The following is a 23,829-nucleotide window of genomic DNA, read 5'->3' on the forward strand; positions in this document are numbered from 1 at the left end:
TCAACAAAGACAAAAAAGACTTTTATTATAATCCCCCCAAAACATTAAAATCTGATCCAAAAAAATTCTGGAATGCTATAAATCAAATACTACATCCAGGTAACCCTACTTCCCCAAACCCATGCCCTGACATGTCACCGGAAGAAACTGCCAATACCTTCAACACCTACTTTATCAAATCCATTTCCAAGCTATTTAACCCCAACCACTCAAACAACAACACTTCAAACCTCCCTATACACTCCTCAACCACTATCTCAGAAAACTTCTTCTCTCTCAAACCTGTCTCCACTGACTATATCAGAACTTTACTCTCAAAGCTCAAACCATGCTCTGTATCAGCAGACAATACTCCTTCATACTTTCTCCAGATTGCTGCACACTCCCTTGCTATGCCTGTATCTTTACTAATCAATCGCTTCATCTCTTAAGTATAAAGTTCCTTTTATCTGGAAACAGTTTTATACTCTTCCTATTCATAAAGGAGACCAGACAAAATACATAAGGGAATCAGACCTATACCTATGAGACCGATAGTGGCAGGGAGACAATGGGCCACCTATAATATTTCGATCTTTATAGAAAAAATGTTGAGACCCATTGTAGACAGAGTAGATACCATCTTAAAAGACACTCAACATTTATTAAGTGGGATTGAGCAGCTTAAGAGAGAACATCAAGAACTTGATTCATGTGTCCTAGTTACCCTTGATGTGCGTAATTTGTTCACGTGCATACCCAATGATTTTGGGTTGCAAGCAATTCGAGAGGTCATGGTGGTAGATAGTGACTTCTCAGTTGACCGACAGATTTTGATAGGCCAATTATTGGATATTGTATTGAGCAATAATGTATTCATATTCAATGAGAGGTACTATCTACAAACATGGGGTGTCGCCATGGGCACCCCATGTGCAAATTCCTATGCCAACTTGGTTTTACATAGTTGGGAAACCAACTTTTTATTCAATAGTATTTGGATGAGGAAGATCTGTTTTTACAGAAGATTCGTGGATGATGTCCTAGTATTTTGGACAGGGACTATAGATGAATTGAAAGATTTTGTTAACTATCTAGAGTCCACAACTGACTTCCTCAGGTTTACTTTTGAGTATTCCAAGTCGAGCATTAATTTTTTGGATGTGAATCTTTACTTTAATGGAGAAGGTATCCTTACATCTAAACTATATAGGAAGCACTGCTGGAGGAATAGTATATTAGAATACAGCAGTATGCATCCTAGGCACGTGTTTACAGGAATAGTGAAAGGACAATTCACTAGGTTAATGAGGATCGTTCAGGATCCATTGGAGTTGGAAAAAGAAGCAGATAATATGGAAAACATTTTCTTAGCCAGAGGTTATAATAGGGAGTTAGTCAAGAGAGTCAGAACCAACATCATGCCTTTAATTAGAACAGCGAGTAATAAGACAGAAGAGTATAGTGTTAGTAATCAAATTTTCCAACAAGTAGGAATAGAGAAGGACTTGAATTTTGCTTCTAACAAACAGAATATTGGAACATACTTTAGACAAGGGGGATATGATAGAAACAGAGTTGCTTATGTCATGAAATATTCAAATGACAATGAGCAGATTAGGAGAATTATTGTTAAAAATTGGAATATTTTAACTGTTTCTGAAGAAATTAGAACTTTTGTTGGTACTAAACCTTTGTTCACTTTTCGAACATGCAATAATCTTAAAGAAATTGTTGCTAGGAATTTTACCAATATAGAGACACATTTTGACTCCTCAATTCCAGGAACCTTTCCTTGTAATTCTTGCAACATGTGTCAATACATTACTGATGTACAGACATATACTCATGCTCAGCATGTTTTTGTGTTTAAACTGAGAAAGCATTATGACTGTAACAGTAATAATCTGATATACATGGCAAATTGTACTGTTTGCTCGGCTTTCTATATTGGTCTAACTACCAGGAAATTAAAAGATCGTATATACAATCATACGTATGATATACGCAAAATGAAAGAAACGAATGCTCTTGCCAGACATGTTCAACAGTATCCAACGCATGAATTTAGGTTCAGGGTCTTACAGACATTACAGAAAAGTAGCAGAATGGGGGACAACACCAGTCATCTAGCTAAACTAGAATTGAAATGGATCTTTAAAACAGGAGCACACAGAGATCCAGGTATCAACAATTACATTTCCCTGAAACCCATATTGAAGCAATAGAATATATTTTTGTAAATAACAGTCTGTTAACATGTAAAAATTATAGTCATAGAGGTATAGCTAATTGAGACGAGACTTTTTTATTTATTCCTAAAGTTTAATAGTAGTTAGGTTTTGTCTTTATTCATTAGAACAAAGTTTTCAATTGGCCTCTGGGCATCTATATACATTTAGGTTCGTTTATTTACAACTGTTTTAGGTCTGTTTGCTGAAGCCTTTAGCTTTAGTAATCTTATATTCTTGCTTTTATATATAGCACATATTTCCATATAGGTAGGACAAATAATGTGCCTATATTTAGTATAGCATATACAACATACATGAAAACAAATATGTCAGGAGTCTGATAGTGAGTGTGATAACACTCAAATCTAATTAGTAGAACTGGATGCTCTGTGAATAAGATTGAATGACTATAGTTTTAAAATAATATGTTACACTGATCAAGTGCTTCTTGGTATTATCAACACCAAGTATTGAAAGTTTGAAATAAGTATAATTAATTGGAAAATTATTAAATTATCTAAATATATTTACAAGTTAAGTAGGCGACTCAAAAAATTTTTATATTTCAGTCTTTCTGATTTGATAGGGGTTATTTGCTTGGTTATAAACAAGTATCAGAAATTGAATTATTATTACTATTTAGTTTAATACAACAGTTCAGTGTTCGTGAGCATTTTTAAAGTAATGACATAGAGGCAGGTCCCTTGGTAATAGTTTATTTATGACTATAACCTATTAACATTGAACATTGAACAGGTTTATTCTTTAGGGTTCCACCTTATGTTTAAAATCAAATTTAGTGTTATTAGTGCTTTAGAGTTAAAAAAGGTTCCACAACGTATTTTAATTTTTTAATATAGGGTAGTTTGTTATAGATTTTTTGTATTAGTAGTTTTTAAATGTTAATATTAATTGTCAATTTTATCTTTAGTTAGTAAAAGTTCAGTATGTGTTACAATAAGTTTAGTGATCTATATATTTCCCATCTACAAGACTGCATATAGTGATAGGTTTCTTGTTTAAATATTAACTAGATTTTAATAATAGTCATTATTAGTAAAATCATATTAATATACAAGATAAGAACTTTTTATTGGCTGTTTATAAGTATTAATATAGGCGTCAATTTAACCCTATGAGACACTAATATTCTAGTAACCAGTATATAGAGGCATTTTTACTGACGCTAGTTAATATGACATTTTATATTGTTATAATCAACATCCACATTCGCTAGAGGGAGCAGCTTTTTATATTGTTAGTAGAATTTTAGTCTGTAAAGAAAGAGGAGGTTAAATAAAATTAATCTACAGTCAAGATATTCATCGAGTATTTCGACACGTATTATCCAGGGACAACTGACCAGTTTTGTGTAATGGACTGAAAGACTGGTTACGGAAATCTTTACTGATGTTGTTTCCTTGGTCATCTAGTGTTTGGTATTATTAACAGTTATGTTAACAGTACACTATTTCTGACGTATAATTAAGATTAATTTATGGGAGAATGGTCACAGCGCATTTTAAACAAGGTGCCTTGGAATACCAACATTTATTATATCCAGTTATTGGTTTATTCAATAGCTGTTTGCTCTTGTAAAAGTAAGTTGGATCTTCGTGTTTAGTATAGCTGTGTATCTCCAGTGTTGGGAACAGAAACCACACCTTTGCATAATTGTTAGATCGTTTAGGAAATAATTGAATGATTATGTTTTTTAATTGGTAGTGATCTGTCATTGGATGTTGTTCACTATTTGAATACAGAAGTTTTGGTTGTTTAAATGTGATCTGAAGAAGCGTGCTTCCAGCACGCGAAAGCGCTTATCCTTCTGTTTTTATGTTGTTTCCTGAATAAAAGAAGACTGAGTTCTCACTTCTCGTGGTGTGTCCTAAGGTTTTTTATTAGGAGATATTCATAAAGGAGGTAACTCCACAGAAATATCTAATTTAGGACCTATCACTGTCCACTCCCCTCTCTCCAAAATCCTTGAGAAATGTATACACAAACAAGTCATGCATTATCTCTTACAAGAAAAACTTCTCAATCTAACACAGCATGGCTTCCGTCCAAAGCATAGTACAATTACAGCTCTACTATCATTTCTCAACACCTTAGCCTTGGTTAAAGATGATCACAAACTCATATCCTATCTATTCCTTGACCTTTTGAAGGCTATTGACACTGTTTCACACACGTTGCTACTTAATAAACTTGTAGACCTAAACTTCTCCCCTGATACAGTTGCATGGTTCTCTAGCTATCTCTTTGATAGGCTGCAGTCATCACGATGGGACTCAGCACTATCTACCTCTCTCTCAGTAAGAACTGGTGCTCCCCAAGGTTCCATTCTTGGACCTCTACTCTTTAATATCGTCACGAAATCACTCCACTCCTTTTGTCCTCAATCTAACATTGTCCAATATGCAGAAGACTCTACAGTCATAACTACTGCTAATTCCCCCTTAGAACTCCTAACAAATGCCCAGATATCTTTCAACTCAGTAGAGACGTGGCTCACTAATAATCAGCTCATCCTCAACCCTAACAAAACAAAATTACTAGTCTTTCTACCTGAATCTGCAGACTACATTAAACTTTCCTTCTCCATGAGGTCCCTAAACAATACTCCTATAGAGGTTGAAACTAGCACAAAACTCATTGGCATTACCATTGACGACCAACTAAAATTTGATCTTCACATTAACAATTGTATCAGAAATCCCCACCAAAAGCTAAGACTTCTTTACAAAAACAACAAATTCCTAACTACTGAAGCTAGGATTTCTCTTACCCATGCCTACCTTCTACCATGCTTAACCTATTATTCCCAAATATTCACAAATCTGAACTTCTCCCCACTTACCAAATTAGAATCAACCTACCACAAAATAGCTAGATTTGCAGCTCACCAGTCATATAAATCTCACTACTGTCTCTCCCTAAAATACCTGAGCCGGGCCGAACTACCTCACCTGTTCCTACAATCTCATCTCCAAATCATACACTCCATCTTATATCAGCCTGTTTTCTGTTTAAGTCTCTCTTCTCTCATCTCTCACTACTCCCCTACCAGACTTCTCCAAAGCTCAACACAAGACCTAATACAAATCCACAAACCCAAATCCAGCACAGGGTGCAACTTATATAGCTACCATCCCCCTATTGCATGGGGCAAACTCTCACTAGAAATAAGGTCCCTGACTCACCTCAAACAATTTAAGCTAACAGCCAAAGACCACTTTAAAAAACACTGGTCCTGCCATTGTACTCACCCTCCCTGATTATTACCTACCTTTTATAGTACAGTCAAACTAACGTACTAAAATGTGTCATTAACTACTTCATCCAATGCTTCCTATGCAACCTCCAAAGCTTCATCTATACTCTGCTCCCTGAGATTCTTATGTAACCTTTGAAGTTTCTGCTACTTTGCATACAAAACCTTATATTTACTCAACTCTGTTTTTAAACCAAAACATACAACTTATTTTACTTTTTTAACATTCTCCTTTTTGTTTATAGTACGTTTTTTATCTGTCAACAATATATATGTATTAGTGCACATATCTTAACTACTAAAACTCTCTATTGCTATTTTTATTGAAATGTATCTGTATTGTTATTTTCATTGCATTGTATTTCTTTAGAGCTTTTCTCCCCGGGCCTCCGCTGAAAAAGGGCAATAGCTCAGTCGGACACTCCCAGTCAACAAATGTAAAATAAATAAATAAATAATGTAGAAGCTGATTGGATACACGTGTTTATGGATTGTGGGAAATTAAATGTATATTGGAATAGATATGTTTTTAAGGGGTTATGGTGTGATAATTGCTCTTTAGCTTGATCAATAATACTAATGAATGTCCCATTTCCTGAAACTGTAAAAGCCAAACAGCAATATATATATATATTTATATATATATATATATATATATATATATAGATATATATATATATATATATATATATATATATATGGATCTAGGACTATTGAACGGAAGTTCAGTAGTCCAAATCCACAATCACCGAAAAAGCGCTTTCGTTAAAGTGTGTTTAAAAAAAAAACATTACTTTTACGTTTTTGCATATATATATATATATATATATATATATATATATATATATATAGATATATATAGATATATAGATATGTGTGTGTGTGTGTGTGTGTGTGTGTGTGTGTGTGTGTGTGTGTGTGTATGTATAAATATATATATATGGTTCCCATTCAGAAGCCTGAAACATCATAAGCCTGAAAATCAAAATCCTGAAACCAAAAGCCTGAAAATTCAGAATCCTGAAAACTCAAAATCCTGAAAGCCCAAAATCCTGAAAGCCCAAAATCCTGAAAACACAAAATAGACATACTGATGTCATTGTGGCTTTGCTATTGTTAGCCCTGTGGTGTTAGGTCATGCGTTGGGGTCAGGTAAGTGTGCGGTTGGTTTTATGTTAGGGTTAGGGGCGGTTTAAGTGAGTTAGGGTTAGGGCGCGGGTCAGGTGAGTGTGCGATAGTGACGGACCTTAGGGTTAGGGTTAGGGTCAGGGTCAGTTGGTAGATATTAGTGTCTTTATAGTGACATATTAGCATTATTTGTGTTTTCAGGATTTTGAGTTTCAGGATTTTGGGCTTTCAGGATTTTGGGCTTTCAGGATTTTGAGTTTTCAGGATTCTGAATTTTCAGGCTTTTGGTTTCAGGATTTTGATTTTCAGGCTTATGATGTTTCAGGCTTCTGAATGGGAACTATATATATATATATATATATATATATATATATATATATAGATCTAGGACTATTGAATGAAAGTTCAGTAGTCCGAATCCAAAATCACCGAACACGCTTTAACAAAAGCGCTTTCACCGAAAAAGCACTTCCGTTAAAGTGTGTTTAAAAAAAAAACATTACTTTTACGTTTTTGCAGGGGGGCAAGCCCCCCTGCACCCTCCACATCTCCCCTACTTAAATATTCTCACTCCAAGGTCGCACTACAGTGGGGAAAAGGGAATTATCCCTTATCCCTACTGTAGTGCAATCTCTGTAACAGGCAAACTTATGAGAAAGTGCCTCTCGGTGAAAAGCACTTTCGTGCAAGTATGCCTGGCCGAATCTGTTCCAGTTATGTTGCCGTTTGGTGATCCGTACGGATCCCATATATATATATATATATATATATATATATATATATATATATATATATATATATATATTGGAGTCTTTTTGCAGTTGCTAGAAAACTTATTACAAAAAATTGGAAATTGAACTCAATTCCTATGTCCAAAGAATTATTAAATTTAACAGCAATGCTATGTAAAACTGAAAAAGAAGTTATCAGATTAAGATCTATAAATTATAGTAAGACTTTTAGTGGTTGGGATAGCTTTGAAAAGTTGCTATTGAAATACTAAGATTTTTAATGCGTTAATTGTATAAGTATGCGATATTGAATTTCTTCCTTTCTGTGTATATATAAAAATGTTCTTAAAAAAGGATATAGTAGGCTTGTACAGTGAAAGCATTACTGTGGGAGGTAAAAGGCTTGAGTTATATGAGAGTATTTGAAAAAGGTTATGTAAAATATAAAATGGCTTCCAAGTTTACATTACTAAATCAAAATTAAAGTGTGGGTACTGTAAAGTTAGGTGGCCTGTGCAAACAGCAGGCCTTGGTCCCATTTTCTTCCTTCGCTGGTCAAATATCATTTGTAAGTCCAAAACCGCTTTCTTTCTACATACACCTATACATCAGATGTGCTATGCAGGGAAGCAAGCCTACTTGTGCCCCACACACCTCCTGCAACTTATATTCACCAAATATGAGATCACACTACAGAGAGAAAATGGCAAAAACCTAATCCCTGCTGTGCAGTCATCTCAAACAACAGCTTACTGGCTTCTCTACAGCTGGTGTAAAAAACAGTCAATGTTTTAGGATTCAAGCTGTCAGGGTTGATCATTTGTGCGTCGACATTCAGAAGTCTTGATGTTCTGAACTGTACCCCAAACATTCACACTGAAAACATCAATGTGAGATGTACAGAGCTTTAATTACTAAATGCCTGCATTTGCATTAATAAATCAGGAATGTCATGTGATACTGTCATGTTAGGGGAGCCAACCAAGGAGTTTGTGTAATAAAATAAATGATTATTACATAGGGGTAAGGGAAACACAACAAAATATATACTGATTTTCTGAGGTATGCTGTAATAATATTAATATTCCAGTATTGGCATTAATATCTGACGAAAAGTATGTCACAGGTTAGGAAGCAAGTTGACATCTGAAAACCAGGAAGTTATGGCACATGACCTCACTGAAATATCACTGTGGGATGTACAGGGCTTGAGTTATTGACGATTGTCTGAAAGAGATTATGAAAGATATTAAACATTTTCCATATTTGCATTGCAAAAGCATGAACTGATTATACTAATACCATGTGAGGGAGAATGGGGCAACAAACACAGTGGGCATTGGAGGAAAATACTGCTGAATACACGAGTTAGATTAAGACAGCAATAGATATGTGCTTTTGTTTGAAGTACTCTTTAGTAATATTAACAGTATTGTAATATAGAGCCTAATATTTCATGAATGGTAGGCTATGTGTGAGGGACAAAGATGCTATCTAAAAGCTGGCTTGATTTTCTGTGTATGCACAGTAAACAGTCAGTGTGGGATGTACTTGGCTAAAGTTACAAAGTAGTATCTGCTAAATGTTATGAAAATATGATGATCTTCATATTTCAGCAGGCAAGAGGGTCAAAACCATAAACCTTTTTTATTAAGTCCTTAGTAGAATGTCACAGCTGAAATGCTTAATAATCAAAGATTTAACATAGCAAAATATCTCATTAGATGATAAAACTAATGATTAAAAATGCTAGCATTTACATAGAATAATTTAACAAAATCTAATGAAATTAGATCAGAAAGCAATACACAAAGTTTTATACTTCAAAACTATTTAGCATGCATGACAAGTGCCCCATGCCAGACATGATATTCTCTTTCAAACATTGAACATGATGTAATTATAAAATTAACATATATAATAAATACATAAGGGCTTTTTTACTAATCTCTACTTTAACATCTTACAAAACCTCTATTTTTACTTTCAGATTTAAATTACTTTATAATTCCTTATTTCATTTTATTTTTCTTCCCTTTGCCTCAGTCACTTCACATTCTGTTCTTTTTTTAACACATACTGCTTAGTTGTATTATGTGCAAATAGATATGAGTTATATTCTTAAATCTAATTAAATAGTAAATGATTTCTACTTAATGATTTTTTCATTGCAATATTGTCATGTTTCAGTCATATTACTGCACATATATTATTGTTATATTAGTGTTCTTGCTTTTAAATGTATATGGTATTGTACGGAGCTCATCTATTTGGACCACAACTGGAAAGGGTCTTATTCTTAAGGTTAGTCAACCTAGTTCAGTTAACAGATAAAATAAATAAACAAATTATGTGACAAAGAATTAATAAATCAAAGCAACTCTTCTACAAAATAGTTACAAGTTTTCATACTATAATATCAATCAATAATGATAAAAAAGCATCAACATTTAGAATATTTTTTTAATTGATAACATTTAATTGTTTCATATTAACAACGAGTTAAATACCTACTACTGAATTTAACCCAATCTTGAACATCAACTGTCAACAACGTAATCCAGTAATACTCAGCTATTTCAGAGCTTAAGGTAATATTCTCAGCTCTATTTTTCAAAATTATGTTTTGAATAATTTTGAAAACAATTAAGTATGATTGTCAATGCATTTTAAAACTTGTTTGGTATAACACTAATCTGTATTCTACATCATATATCAGAGTAACGCTTTGATAGATGATCTTTCAGATGTGCCAGTTTTAAACATGTAAAATGTTGTACTTGCTGTGCAACTTGTTAAATAAACTAAATTTCTAGTTGTACAAATAGCAAAGCACGAGAAACCATATATGCTCCTGACACAGGATGTTTAAAGTAAGCATCACTCACTGTATATTCACATTTTTGGCAGGCATAACACAGTTGTGTTCCTTTGTGCTTAAATCATATTCTGTCCCCAGTTCTATAAATGTTTTTATAACATACAGAATGTACCTGAAGTTCATAATGGATACGTGATATGTTTTCTTTTGGAATAGTGTTACTGGAATTCAATGCTAAGTACAATTATATTGTTTTCTATTTGTTAGGTAAGTCCTTGAAAGTTGAATAAAGGGTTTGTTGGCTTGTGCATGTGTATGTGTGCATGTGTGTTTGTGTGTGTGTGTGTGTGTGTGTGTGTGTGTGTGTGTGCATGTGTATATGCAAGTGTGCGTGTGCGTGTGTGTGTGTGTGTGTATGTGTGCGTGTGTGTGTATGCACATGCGCGTGCACATGTGTGTGTATGAGTGCGTGTGTGTGCATGCATGTATGTGTGTGTGTGTGTGTGTGTGTGTGTGTGTGTGTGTGTGTGTGTGTGTGTGTATGTTTGCGTGTGCATGTGTGTGTGTTTGTGTGTGTGTGTGTATGTGTGCGTGTATGTGCGCGCGTGTGTGTGCATGCATGCATGCATGCGTGTGTGTGTGTGTGTGTGTGTGTGTGTGTGTGTGTGTGTGTGTGTGCGCGCGCGTCACTTTCTAGTCTATATTATTTTGTCAAAACTCAAATGAGTGAACACTCATTTCTCAAACACCTATTCAATGAAAACACTATTCATCGACCGACGTTTTAAACAAAATGTTTCCTAGGGCAAATCGATGTTTGGCCAGTATCTGGAATTTGCCCTTTTCTCCACGGTAGTGTGATCTTGGAGTTGGTATATTTATTTAGGGGAGGTGTGTGGGGTGTAGGGGGCATAGCCCCCACCTGCATAGGTGTTAAGATTTATGGTTTTGTTGACGGTCGCTAGGGTGGACTACCGTCAGTTTGCCCTAGGAAACGTTTTGCTTAAAACACTGGGTGTTGAATAGTGTTTTCACTAAATAGGTGTTCAACAAATGAGCATTCGGTCATTTGAGTCTCAACAAAGTGATATAGACCTGTCACTTTCAGCACATAGTATAGAATTCCATTAATAGAACCAAACTCTCAGCCCAACCCACAGATGTCTGTGTATTGTCTCCAGAAATAAAACATTAAACTAATATTCTTTAAAAAACAAACATGTATTCTTAAAGAAGTTTGAGTATAATGAAATATGATCAACTCAAGTATAAATGCTTCTTCTGATAATGAAGCAGAAAAATAGACACAGTTTAGGCCAAAACCTAATGGCTAGTTCTCAAGGCAACAAAACTGCTATCCAGTCAATAAACCATATGAATAAGAATCAGAAAGAAAAATCAAAGCAATGCTTAAGAACTCTTCACACCAGCAATAAGTCCCTATCACAGTTGAGCAAATTGCATTCCTTCCATATTTAAGAAGAAATAACAAAAAGATCTCAACTTATTGACCGACCCTCTCCATAATCTGCCACCAGACTCCTTCCGAATAATTATAACTCAAACAGGATATTGATACAAACCTTTTCAACACATATAATATACACAAAGAGAACAATCTGTTTTATGACAAAACACCAGAATACACACCAATTAAATATCTAATAACCCACATTGAAATAGGCTATCTGGTTAACATAAATAAGAAGGGAACAAGAATAATAGATTGCTCAGTAGGCCTGCCTATGATATACCCTAATAATATGGTAACAATCAACAGTAGATAAAAAAGGTTTACTATCAAAGCTTGGAAACTGCATTGGTCGAACTGCATGAGGTTGACTTGCAGTTTCCAAGTGGGCAGAATGTCTCAAATGAATTGACTATACTACAGCAAATGGGTAGTGTAAGTCGAGCATTTGGGTTCGACATTGTGCAGGGGGATCGTGGTTCAGTGAGGAACAAGAGTGCGATCTCAGAGTTGGTATATTTAATGTGCATGGGGTGTGGGGGGCACAAGGTGGCATATCCCCCCTGCAAAACAGTAGAATTAACGTACCATTGACTGTACATCTAATGGCATGTTAATGTGCATAGCAGGAGGTGAGTGACGTCACCTCCTGCTATATCGAATACATCAAACCATAGCTGTCGATGTATTCATTTTCGGTTTGGTTTACTTTTCAGCACTCCGAATTCCGCATTTAGAGTTGATATTTTAAATGGTTGACCGATGCAAATTTGAAATGCCAATAGTAAGCCGATAAAAAAATACTAACTGCAGCAAAGTATGAATAGGAAACATGGCAATTCAGACTACATCATTTTATACATAAATCATGGGCAAGGTATAATGTGCCCAACATACCTCTCAACTGTCCAAATTTTTGCAGTGTCCAGATTTTTGCCCTATATTTCTGGTCTGTTTTGAATGAAATTTGTGCTTTTCTGGATTTATGTGGCAAATCAGTGAGGATTGATTTTACTAAATAATGACAGTCACTCGAGTTTCAGACTTTATTTCCTTCAGAAAATGCATTGTAACACAGGACCTTTTTCTAGCAACCTTCTAAGTTTATGACAGCAACATTTAAAATATGTCCATATTTAATTTTGGCTTTGTCCAGATTTTTTTGTGCTAAGAGGTCCAGACATATGTTGAGGATGCTCCTCCATTAAGCAACTAAGCCAGGTAAAAATGACCCCATCCAAGTCACTAAACTACTTATACATTCATAGAGTTGAAATTGTTCCTATAAGACTTTCAGCAAGTCAGATGCAGTACAATTACATATGTACAATTAAGGACAAATCACAATGAAAGGACTACAGTTGACATGGAGTCCAAGCTACTCACTAATCATTGAAAACAAATCCCTCCACCACAGTTTCTCACAACAGAACCACTTGTACTGCACGCACTCCAATACTTTATCTAATCAATACCCATTTTACTTAGACAAAGCTGAAACTCACTATGTACCTAGAGATTACAATCGGTCATTTGGAAACTTAAAAATCAATGCTCAATAGCAATCTGAAGTTAAAAACTTCTACAGTATATAATAGTGATATATAACACAACATGCGATGGGTAAGGCCAGTCTAATACCAAACCGGATAGTTTAATTCAAGCAGAAAGGGAATTGGCTAGGCTTAAAATGGCCCTCATGGCCAGCTAATACTACCTATGAACCTATGATGTGGAAATAAATGACTGCAGAGTCTAACCTGATTACTTGAATATCTTTTTGCTAATTACATTATTCACTGGGATATAAATAAACCTAATGTTAACCTAATGTTGAAATCTTTCCACAGTTCTGCAATGTCTTGCCACATTTAGATTCTAAGTCTGTCCAGGAAGTCCAAAGACTTCATAGTCTCAATCTGTGCAGAAACTCATTGAGAAAACCTTAAGAGTGTGTTTATTCTGGTAGGCCAGAGGGCTACTTTGCTTATTTACTGGATTTCTAAGCTCTATAAAAGTGTCAAGTTTGTGCAATGTTTGGCATTGTGCATATGTGATTAGCAGTGCCCTGTATTGACTACCTCTAAAATTTCCTCAGTACTTAGTTGTGCAAAGAGCAAGTAAGTTGTTCATTGAGGAGCACTGTTTTCTCTTATATTTTCTTAATTGTAGTCTATGTTCTACAGCACACAAGGTAGCCAGCTGTAAACTCCTCTTGTACCACCACCTTGTAGACCATGTAATAAGAGTCTGTAACCATGGAAATGCACTTTTCTACTATATTTGCAGCCAGTTTGGTAGATACGGTCTTCCTGGGGAAATGTGGCAAGTGTCTCATGTTTACTGACAGCTACCTATTTCAGTAAACAAACTGTTATGGTATCTGAGAGATGCAGTTAAAGAATGTCACTGGAGTCAAGGCTCTTACAAATAGGTTGCCAGAAACACACACACTGCACTCAACACGCATAGTATGGACCAGACACATTAATCCACATATGCTGAGGATCATAAATGTAATCTTCCTAAACCCAAATGCCTCTCAGATGTTACACCCACAATATGTATCTTCAGCAAACTCAGAAGCACTCAGTCTAAACAACACCCACCAAGAGACATACAGCCATATCTCATGACATCTCAACTTCTAAGCCCATCAGGCAAACCACCAAACAACCTGACTTTTTGGTCATAGGAGACTTCATTATGAGACACACAGATGACCCCCTCAGCAGGCTGAATAAGGAGAGAGTCACAGTCAGTTGCTTCTCAGATGCTAAGATCTACCAGATCATTCATGCAATCAGGTCGTGGAACCACAAGTACCAATATAACTCAGTCATAGTCAATGTGGGTGCAAGTATTCTGAGATGTACCCCCCTGGACTATATGAAGAGCATTTTGATGAAGCTCTCAAACAATGTGTCTCAGGCTTTATTTATTTATTTATTGCATTTGTTTACTGGTATGGTCCAAATGGGAAGAAAGCTACTCCTTTTCAGCAGAGGCCTGGGGAGAAAAGCTTCAGAAAAATTCCAACATTACATAAAGAACATAGTAAACAGAGCTATGCAAGTAATCAGCAGAGGTATACAATAATCAACAAATATACAACATTTAAACAGAGTATCATGAATTACTGGCTGCAGCATCTAAAAAGCTATGGAACATATTTGGAAATTAACTGGGTAGAAGTGGAGAAAAGAAGGAAAATGGAGGATTAGTATTAAGAGGTGAGAAAAAATGTTTTTGCATAGGTAGAAGGCAGAAGAAGGAGAGATAGAGGACAGGGAGGAGATTTTGAACAATAACTAAGAGCATTGTGCTTACTTCAATAATTGGCTTAATTTTTGGCATCATTTGAAGGGGTACAATATTTGTCAGCTTGGAATGATATGGATGACAGACTCATCTGCTTTGCTAGGGATGGTCTGCACTAGTTCCCCTCTAAGCTTTGAAATATTGGTAAAAACGTTATCCATCAATATAGTACATTGTGGATTGCTTGAGCTTTTCCACATCGAATTACCAAAGTCAAAGTCCTACACCCTTGCAAATCCTAGGCCCCCCTCCATGACCCAGAAAACACATAATACATACTTAAGTAAACTGGAGACACTCCCCAATCAACTCAATGCCACATTCTCAGGTGACTTTAGCAACCCACTATAAACAGGGAATCATACACGACCCTAGACATGCATTCCCAGATGTATTCCCAGACTTTATAAACTCAAGCACCCTGGACCAGCAAGTCTGTACTCTCACTAGGGGTATTAATATACTTGACCTGGTCTACACAAACATGGAAGAACAGTGCACCCTCTTAGTGCAATGTCCTCACTGGCCAGGTCACATCATAAAAATAAAACCCAGGACCCCTGATAATAGAACTTTTAGGAATTATTTTAAGGCACACTTTCCACTAATAAGTGACATCCTGGCAAAGTTTCAAGTCACCCTAAATCATAAGAATATCTCTCCCTGTGCGGCATCAATCATGGAAACCCTGTACAATCATGTTAATAGCTGATAGAGACTGATATACCTACCCAGAAAAAGTACAGGATGAACTCAAAAGCAATTTCACCCTGGTAGAATCCCAACATCATTAGGATGTGTAACAAAAGGAAGAAAGTCATGGCAAAAATAAGAAGCATAATGCCCAGCAATGCAAAAAATCTCTTATTAATCCATACAAGCAATGAAAGGGGCTAAGTTAGTCTACGAAAGCTAAATTTGAGGTAAAAATAGCCTCCTAGACCAAGGAGAATCGCACAGCATTCTTCAGCTATGTCTGCCACCACAAAAGCAGCAGACAGCAATGTGCTAAACTAATTGTAAGTGGAGCTACCTTTACTGGGATGAGATGGGATATATAGCAGATCTACTGGCTGACAAATTGAGCTGCAATGTTACCCTTCTCTCCACCCCAACATCCCTCAGAAAATACCCTCAGCCATAACTCTCCAAAAGATCCTCAATTACTTCTCCAAAGCCAAGAACACTGCATCATTTGGCTCAGATAATATCCCAAGATGCCTCCTTAATACCATGAAACATGACCTATCAGGACCACTAGTATCATTATTTAAGCATAGCCTCCACTTTTGCTTGGTGCCAAGGAAATGAAGGATTGCAACTGTCATACCTCTGCACAAGGACTGGCCATCTATGGACCGGTGAAACTACACATCCATAAATCTGACTAGTCTTGTATGTAAAGCTAAGGAAAGAAATGTGATGAAAATGATAAACAATGATATAGGAAACCTTCGTGCACTAAACCTGGTGGACTTCTTTGAGAATGAATAAGGCAAAGTGATACATAATGATTACCTTGACCTGCCTAAAGCATTCAAAACAATACTCCAGTTGAGCATTACAGACAAACTCACAAAATTAGGTATAAACCTCATGCCACTTGCTGGATTGCCAGCTGGCTCATAGATAGCATCCAAGAAATTAGATGATGCCAGTTACTAGTGGAGTTTCTCAAGGCACAGTGCCTGGGCACTCCTTTTTGGCATCTACTTCTCTGAAGTCAAGGTCAACATCAAGGGCCTCTGGCTAATCATGTTTGCAGATGATTGCAAACTAGACACAGTCATAGAATGCCCCAAAGACACAAATACCCTCAAAGAAATCAGGACACAGACTACTAACTGGTGACACAGCCACTGTCAAAAAATTAATGTCAAGAAATGCAAAATAGTGTACTTTTAGAACTACCACCTTGATGATCCACCCCTAAAAGTAGACTCCATGGTCAGGGAGTTTGGAATGCATGCAGACAGTAACTTGGACATTGACCATCATGTGTCCATTGTAGAAAGGAAATGATTCTATGTTGCACAACTTATAAGCTAGGATATGCCATTTAGGACATTGTTCAGCTTTAATTGGCCCTCATTAGACCAATTACTGAGTAGAATGCTCCCTTCACTATGTACCTGACTAGGCATATGCAACAACATGAGGATCAGCAGAGGTTCCTCAAAAAGGGAATACAGGACATAAACAACATGTCCTATGTAGACCACCCCAAGGCCCTATCCCTGCACTTGGTCTCTTACAGACTGCTGTGATGTAGTCAATGGTTTGGCCTACAAAACATCCTCTGATCCAGCTCAGATGGAACTGTTGAAAATCTGCAATTCAAATAGCATGAGAATTACCAGTTCTAGGGACCTAAACATCATCTGTAACATAAATAGGTCATGTTAGGGGAACAGGTATTTATCTCAGAAACTACCCTTTCTGTAGAACATGCTTCCCATCCATGTGAAACAGAGTTCTTCCCTAACCCGATCCAAGCATAACTTGGACCACTGGTCTGGCACTGATGTCTCTTGTAGACAAAAGCATAATAAGTACTTTTCCATCCATGTCCAAATCTAATATCTACACACCTTAAAATACCCTTAGGGCATCAAAATGGGACACATTTGTGAAGTATGGCTAAGTTTAAAAATGCACAACGGGGTCATTAGCCTAGTAATCACCAGGGAGCATATGAACCTATAAATGTGTCTGACCTACATAAGAAGCAGTCTTTTCCTTCTTCATCATCTGCCTCATGAAAAAGAAAATTGCTCTGACATTTTGGGAGCTGAATGTTTTGTTGCCAATAGAAAAAATGTTCAGAATGGTATGCAGTAAACTAAGATTTTCCTTTGAATCTTATCTTCAAGGTTCCATTCGCCACCCCCACTAACAGCTCAGTATGCGGTTCTGCTGTACCGAGCCTTTGCCACTTGCATCTAGGCCCTACATTCTCCTTTTCTATCTGGTCAGAGTTCACTGTTAGGGCGTGTTCATTAGTTTGGTTTGAGTGACAGATTTCTTCACAAAATTAGACACCTTGTTGTTTTTTTTTTTTAAAGTTCAGCCGTTGTAGGATTGAAAAAGGAATGTTGATCAATGTTCCTAAGGTTGCCATTTCCATTTTGGAGGATTTGCTACTCCAGAACTCTTAAACACACACAAGTCACAGCTCTTTACTTTAAACCATCATACCTCTCAGCTGTACAGATTTTCACAGAATGTCTAGATTTCTGCATCATATTTTTCGGTCCGTTTTTTCATAAAATCAAGGTTTTCTGGCAAATTAGTGGCAGATCATTAAAGACTGAATTTAGAAAATAATGGTAGACATTTGAGTTTCAGGATTAATACCCTTCAGAAAATCCATGCTAATACAAAATCTGCTATTCTATCAACTTTCTAAATTTATAAGAGCAATATTTAAAAAAAAATTCCCTATTTTTGGGCCTTTGTCCCACTTTTATTTATGGCTTTGTCCAGATTTCTTGCTCTAAGAGGTTGAGAGATATGCCAGTTATTTCAACACATTTAACACTCTGAAGAACTGTTTTCTCTGGCATCCATATTTAAAAATTCCCTTTTCAGTATCAGTATGGTGTCTCTTGTAAGTACTAAAAAAAGAATATTATAAAGAACAAACATTTTACTGTTTTATTTTTCTTTAAACTGAGAGAGAAAGGATCTCCATTCATGCAGCATTACATGCTTTGCATCCCAGTCAGAAGTCAGCAAAGGAGTTATTTTTATTAAGCTAAGAATGATGTATTGGATAAGTAAATATTTTCTTTTTGCTAACAGGGTTTCATGGATAAGATCACTGCTTGGAGTAAAGTTTCATGATGGCAAAAACATGAAGCATTTCTATTGTTTAACGATACCATAATTTATAAGTGGTAAAGCCAGAAATAGTGAGCGAAAGTTCAAAAGGAACAGACAAATCTCATAATCAAAATTTTGCATATTGTATGCAGCTGTTGAAAAATTTTAGAAGACTTGCATCTATGACAGAAAAAAACAATCAGGCAATTATACACTTTTTTGAGGAGGTTGCTGTTTGCTTTTAATTTTAATTGTCTTATCATTTACTATGTCACTATATTTCATTTTATGAAGAATCACATTTGTATTCATCTGCTAAAAATGGAAATATTACACATCGTCATGTACACAAAACAACTTTATTTTGGCAGATAATTTTCTGATAAGTATCTTTCATTGAAACGCTGCTTCTGAATTTCAGATTACATTAACAATGCCTTCCAAATGCCGGACCTCAATGTGCTTTTTGTGAGATCGCAGTACAGTGAAGATCGGGATATTTGCCCTTTCCTCACAATAGTGCGATCTCTGAGTTGGTATATATAATTACCGTGGGTGTGTTGGGGGCAAATAACGAGTTTGAGGTCAGGCATTTTTTTTTAGGATGTTCGATATTTAGTGTCTTCGGTGTTCTAATATAGACCCAACCTCAGGTGCAAAGCCAGTTCATCAAGTAATTTGTTCTGACTTCTGTATTTGAAAGCATGATATTAACTACAGAGATAACAATGAAGCTTCATTTTTGTAGGGGGGGTGGGGTTATGACTCTAAACCAACAAGAGAATTTTGCCTCTACTGTTTTAATTCCACTGAGGAAGAACTTGAACAGTGTTACCTAATTTGTGGTTACTATTCATTTACGAATACTCTTAGCTTTCCACATTTTCTCTGTGTCAGTCATTTGTTTTATGTAATGCTGCTGCACCTAAAACTAGGTGACATTAAGTATGTGTTTTTCAAGCATATATTTTTGGAGTTTTAACATACAAACTATGCATTTCTACAAGTTAGCATTTTCCACTTATGAGTAGTGTAGCACAATGTACAGTACGTAATTATCAGAAATTCATTAACTGCAGTTAACAGAATAATGTTACTGCCAACAGGTGCTCCTGGAGAAGTTGAAGGAGGAATAAAAGGTGAAAAAGGTGAAGACGGAATTCCTGGCCTCCCTGGAAAGGTGGGTCCAATGGGTCCTCCAGGACCTGAAGGACTTCAAGGGGAACCTGGTCCACAGGGCCCCAGGGGTGATTCAGGAGACTACAAAACCAGTCAAAGGTCAGCATTTTCAATGGGTCGAGCAACTGGCAGTTTTCCTTTCGCTAATCAAGTAATAAGATTTGACAAAAAAATCTACAATGATCAAGACCATTATAAAACTCGACAAGGTCTTTTCACATGCTCAATCCCTGGTTTATATTACTTTGTCTTTCATACAAGCTCACGTGGAAACTTATGCCTTAACTTCAAGAAAGGTCACAACATGAGAACAGGACAGAGGGTTGTGGGATTTTGTGATTATGTGACTACTGCTTTCCAGGTCAGTTCAGGCAGTGTTGTGGTCCATCTGAATAAAGATGAGTCGGTCTGGTTAGAACCAACTGACAAGAATTCGCTGATAGGAACAGAGGGGGCAGACAGCATTTTTTCTGGGTTTCTTATTTTTCCAGACCCATGAAGATGTTAAATCCGCTCGCATGCATAACTCTGTAACTAATGTTCTAGCTTGGAAAGCACTTAGTCATGCAACACGTCTATACTGATTTCTAGTTAATAAGTATTTTTAATGATTACATCTGTGTACATATAAACCGCAGTTACTCAAATTTAAATCTGCCTATCTGCAATCAGGAAGTAGATAACCTACGATATAGAGCAATATGCAATAGCATTTTATTATTACTTTCTTTTTAGGTTGGCAGACATTTGTGCAAGTATTATATAAAATACAAGTAGCTTGCTACAGGAATAAAGATGAGATCACCTCGAACTCAATAATAATCTGTCAGCTGTTTGTTTTAATAATTCAAAAATAAAAGGAGTTTAGAAACTTAAACTGCAAAATAGAGATTAAGGTGCACCGTCATAGCTCAATGTAGACTTTCTTACGAAGTTAGCAGAGGGCACAGTAACCTGAGTGACTAAACCAGTAAGGAGCTGGCTACAGAAGAAAGTTCCTGAAACATTGACATATACAATTGTAATAAAAAGTGAGTAGGTAGAGATACTGCAAGTGTGAATGGAGAAATACATTGAGAAGTCATTTTTTTTCTACAACATTCACTACAAAGGCAATATGCAGCAATAAACACTGTACATTAAACAATGTTTTTTAATCTCAATTCATAATATCTCCCAACACATTTTGCATCTGTTAATTTGTCCAGGACACTGTATTGAGGTCTACTGATTCAGTATATGGCAAATGATATATTGGATTAAAAAAGTAATATCGGGGAATGACAGATTTCATTGATATACTGCAGGGCTAACCAGCTGGCAATGTGAACAATGGCTTTAGCTAATAGCCACTTTTGATGTGACAGACTGACCCCATGTGCAAAATATGGGAAAAAGAGATTATGGATGGATGGATGGATGGATGAATGAATGGATGGATGGATGGATGAGTGGTTAGATTTCAGTGATGCATGCATGCCTGTGATAACTTAAACAGGATTACATCCTGCCTAGAAAAAAAAAATCAATATCACTGCAGTGCTAATTTGCATTTCAATATAAAAATATTGAAATAAAACACACATTTGCAATGAATAGCACACAAACAGGAACTCAAAACTATTCCCATTTAATATGCATATAGTGATACAGTGTTTGCTAAAATTAAACTAAACATAAACCTTTTTATAAAAGGTAAAAATGTTACTAAAACTCCCTTAGGTATGGGCTATTATGTGGTTGTACATCTGTTAAACCAAGTCACATCTCACTGAACCACAATGACTTGTCAATTAAAATCAAATAAAAACTGATTATCTCATAACAGAGCTGATCATGTGAGAGGCATACTTTTTCACACTCTATGTGTGAACATTTTGAATTCAAACTACTATTATTTTTGTTAAGTCTGTCTCTGAGGTTGTTATTTACAGTGAAAAGGAAGGCCATGATGGTCCTCCACAAATCGCCATCTAGTATCTTCTAAGTCCCCAATTTTGAAGTTTGGTGGACTGGAATAGAATAATGCAGCCTTTGTTAACTGATTTTTGTTAAATTCTGCAACCATTCTGTCATACTTAATCACTTCATTTAGCAATGGAAATGTATACACTTCTCAACAGTAAAATACAGAGAACTAGAGAGTTGTTTCTGCCTGTGAACTACAAGTGCTGAAATCAGACAGACGTAAGCATTGTGTTCTCAAAATGCTGGTTTTCTTCGAGTTTACTAAAACAGAGAAGGTAAAACAGTGTAGATACTTGATTTTTCATGTTACAAAACAGCAATTTGACTTTTCTTCAAATAAAGGTAACTTCAAATATGACTTTAGTCAATCCAGAGGATTGTGGAATGCAGTCATCACATGGGTGCATGGCAGGATTGCCTCCATAAAACTGATTTTTGACATCTATTAGTAATCTTCTCACTGCAAAGCTGTGCATGCAAGGCATAATGCTCACTCTTCTGGGAGTCCTCAGAAATACTTACATGACAAACCACAACAAAAGCAAAAACAATATTTACACATGAAAATAACACAAGCATACAAATCTCAGAAAGACAAAAACAAATGTCACCAGGCGTCTGATCATAATACAGTGCTATACATATTTAAAGAATATAAATGCATAGAACTTGAGATATTAATTTGTGTTATGTTTGGTGTCGTAGCATAACTATGCCTTCACAATGGAAAGATATCAAACGAGATCCAATTATAAAATAGGTTTCTTTCTTGATCATAAAGTCAGAAACTTGAAGTAAACGTATTAAAACGACCTAATTTGAGTGCAGCCTATCTGTTTTATGAAGCTGTTTGCCACTATTACTGTGTCTTTGCAAACTTCACAAGCAAAGTTTTAACATCATTCTTTCTGCAGCAAAGTATAAGTACTTTTTTTACTACTAAAACATACCTACTTAGAAACAAAAGCTGAATAAGCTGTTTCTTTTTCTTTTACTTATAAATATGTATAATTTTGAGTATCTGCACTGTATGTATAAACTGTAGACTTTCTTATAAGGAGTCTACAGGAATCATATTTTCTTAGTCTATTTTAGCTTTCTTCACTGATTTAAACAGTCTAAATGTAAAAACATAGGTGACAATTCTGACTGGTACTCAAGAGAGTGTCATATTTGTACCTACTATAAAACTAAGTTTGTACTACAGTTGTTTGCTTTTATGTGTGCGTCTGTGTGTTCTTATCACAAGCTCATTACAAATTCATGGTTTCAAAGACATATTAAAACAGGTGAAATAAAATGTTCTACAGTGGTGCTATCCTGGATTTCTTTATTGTACAAAACTAAGCACTTACAAGTTTGAACAATTCTAGAAACATAAGCCATTTACATCTCAAAAGAATGAACTCATATTGTAAATGCAAAGGTTTAATTAAGAATTCATACTGTTCTTTATCTGTATCAAAAATGTTTGAGTCTGTTCATTTGTTTAGCTTTTTTTTTTGGAGGGGGGGGGGTTCAGAAACACAGAACTATCACACAAGTCAATTTTTTTAAAATGTTCCCATAGTTTCACTGAATGCAGTTGAAGAGGCTAGTTATGTATCTTAAATACATGGGTGCATTTCAGAGCAAAGGCATGTATTTGGGATGAAAACCTAGTCATATTCCTTGAAATTATAAAAAAGCAGCAGTTCTTAGTACTCAGTGATGACAGAAGATCTAAATGTCTTTGAATACCCCTCTGCTGTTCCTCAATGGCATATTGCTTTTTGTCTAATACAGTGACCTGCATTTGAGCCTGGGGTTCAGTCCTGGGTCCTCTCCTGTTTGGTATCTACTTTTCTGAAGTCCAGGCCAACATGAAGGGACTCTGGCTGACAAAGTTCACAGAC

General features: G+C 35.9%; 1 protein-coding gene across 1 annotated transcript in view; it reads left to right on the top strand.

Annotated features, from left to right (window-relative positions):
• Window positions 1-23,252, top strand: part of LOC122817560 (complement C1q subcomponent subunit B-like) — a 92,876-nt gene extending 69,624 nt beyond the window's left edge. Inside the window, exon 3 of the mRNA XM_044090596.1 lies at window positions 19,894-23,252. Within this exon, the coding sequence (XP_043946531.1) occupies window positions 19,894-20,465 (572 nt within the window). The 3' untranslated portion in view covers window positions 20,466-23,252. The remainder of the gene's footprint in view (window positions 1-19,893) is intronic.
• Window positions 23,253-23,829: the final 577 nt, after the last annotated feature.

This window comes from Protopterus annectens, chromosome 13.part0 (assembly GCF_019279795.1).
Source record: "Protopterus annectens isolate FY-2018-M chromosome 13.part0, PAN1.0, whole genome shotgun sequence".
In the NCBI taxonomy this organism is placed as follows: Eukaryota; Metazoa; Chordata; order Ceratodontiformes; family Protopteridae; genus Protopterus; species Protopterus annectens.